The sequence below is a fragment of the Myotis davidii genome, unplaced genomic scaffold, assembly GCF_000327345.1.
Source record: "Myotis davidii unplaced genomic scaffold, ASM32734v1 scaffold399, whole genome shotgun sequence".
NCBI classification, from domain to species: Eukaryota; Metazoa; Chordata; class Mammalia; order Chiroptera; family Vespertilionidae; genus Myotis; species Myotis davidii.
In genome coordinates this window covers 7,261,544-7,263,174 of record NW_006292094.1, presented here as the reverse complement: position 1 = coordinate 7,263,174, position 1,631 = coordinate 7,261,544, and the positions used below count along the sequence as shown (strand labels likewise).

General features: G+C 67.9%; 1 protein-coding gene across 1 annotated transcript in view; it reads right to left on the bottom strand.

Moving 5' to 3' along the window:
* The window catches only part of TMEM184A (transmembrane protein 184A), a 6,593-nt gene extending 5,197 nt beyond the window's left edge, over nt 1-1,396 (bottom strand). Inside the window, exon 1 of the mRNA XM_006765447.2 lies at nt 1,089-1,396. Coding sequence (XP_006765510.2) covers nt 1,089-1,313 — 225 coding nt within the window. The 5' untranslated portion in view covers nt 1,314-1,396. The remainder of the gene's footprint in view (nt 1-1,088) is intronic.
* Between the last annotated feature and the right edge of the window lie 235 nt (nt 1,397-1,631).

Sequence of the window (1,631 nt, the reverse complement as noted above, 5' to 3'; positions counted from 1 at the left end):
GCTCTGGGCTGCTGCCTCCACCATCCCGCCACCATCCCGCCACCATCCCGCCACCATCCCGCCACCATCCCGCCACCATCCCGCCACCAGGCAGTGAGCTGTGGCTTCATGCAAATCAGACGTGCCACCTGCCTGCCCGTCTTCCTGTCCAGCTGCAGCTCCTGCCTCCCACAGGCAGTCCTCCCTGAGGGCCCCACAAGAAGGCACCACCCCTCCCACCCCTCAGCTCCCCGGGGTCTGCCTGGCCCCCTCACACGCTGTGTCTGCTCTATGTCTGGTTATTTGAGGCCACGGAACAGGCGACTCGCCGAGAGGGGTACCCACTTCCCGGCTTGCCAGTCTCCTGCTGCCCCCTGCACCAGCCCTCTTGTCAATCCAGTCCCCACGCCGGTGCCAGCTGAAGCATCCCGAAGGGCAGTGCTGCTCGCAGCTCCCCCTCAGCAGCTGTCTGTGGCTCCCCAGCACCCCCTGCTGAAGGCCGCTCCACCCAGGTGGGCCTCGCCCTGGCTGCCACCAGCTCCTACCTCCCAACTTTGCTCACACGCCTCACAGGGGCAGACATGTCCTCTGGGCTGGGCACACTGCTCGGTCCCCCGCTTCCCTCACGAGAAGTCTGAGGGGCAGCTCTGACCCCGCTCCTGACGCTCAGTGCCCCACAGAGCGAGTCCCAGCCCTCAGCCGCCTTCAGGGGAAGCAGCCATACCTCTGGAGGAAGCGGGACCTTCCCCTGCGGCTAGGGAGCCTGGGAAAGACCCTGCCCTCTCTCAGCCTCAGTCTTCTCCTCTGTGAAATGGGACGATACTGCTGACCTCAGTGAGCAGGGCTGGTGAGCAGGGGTGACGGGCCCTCTGCCCTCTACCTGGCAGACCTCATCTTCAGGCCCACTCCCCTGCCCTCCCACCCCCCGCCTGTGCCCTGGCTTGTTGCCACCTTGGAGAGCCCCGGGCACGGCTCCTCCATCTCTCCGGCCTCTGACGGCATCACCAAGGCCACGGCTTGAGGTCCCACCATCCCAGCAGGGCCAGGCTGAGCTGTGGCCATGTCTCACCATGAGCCATGTCCCGAGGGAGGCGCGGAGGGAGGCTTACCTGGTGGCAGGTGAGCACCAGGGCTGTCCACACGAAAACGCCGGAGATGCCGCGGGCCAGCGCACTGGTGAGGAACAGCTGGGGGGCGGCCTGCGAGCTGTTCCCCACGTGGTCCATCTGCAGCCCCGAGGGCTCCGTGGGCATGGCCGGCGGGGGGCTGGGCGGCAGCCAGGTTGCTGACACCTGGGAGGCACCTCGCCGCAGGAGTCCTGAGGTGTCAGCCATCTGCAGGGGCAGGGAGGACACGGGGAGAGAGCAAAGTGTCTGAAAGCAGCCCAGGGCCGGAGGGGAGGGCGGGCTCCCCCTTCAGGCAGCCCACACACGCCTGGAGGACAACCCTGCCCCCTTCTCTGTCTCCCGCAGCCCTGGCGCCCTGTGCACAGGGACGCAGCTCCAAGGCCCACGGCTCCGAGGCCCGGCCTGGGCGCCTCCGTCCCGGGCTCAGCCACCTGGGCGCAGACGCCAGCTCCTGCCTGTGACCTGGGCCGTCCCCCCTCTACGGCCAGGCTTGTGGGGAGCCCGCTTTTTAGGGGCCAAAGTTGT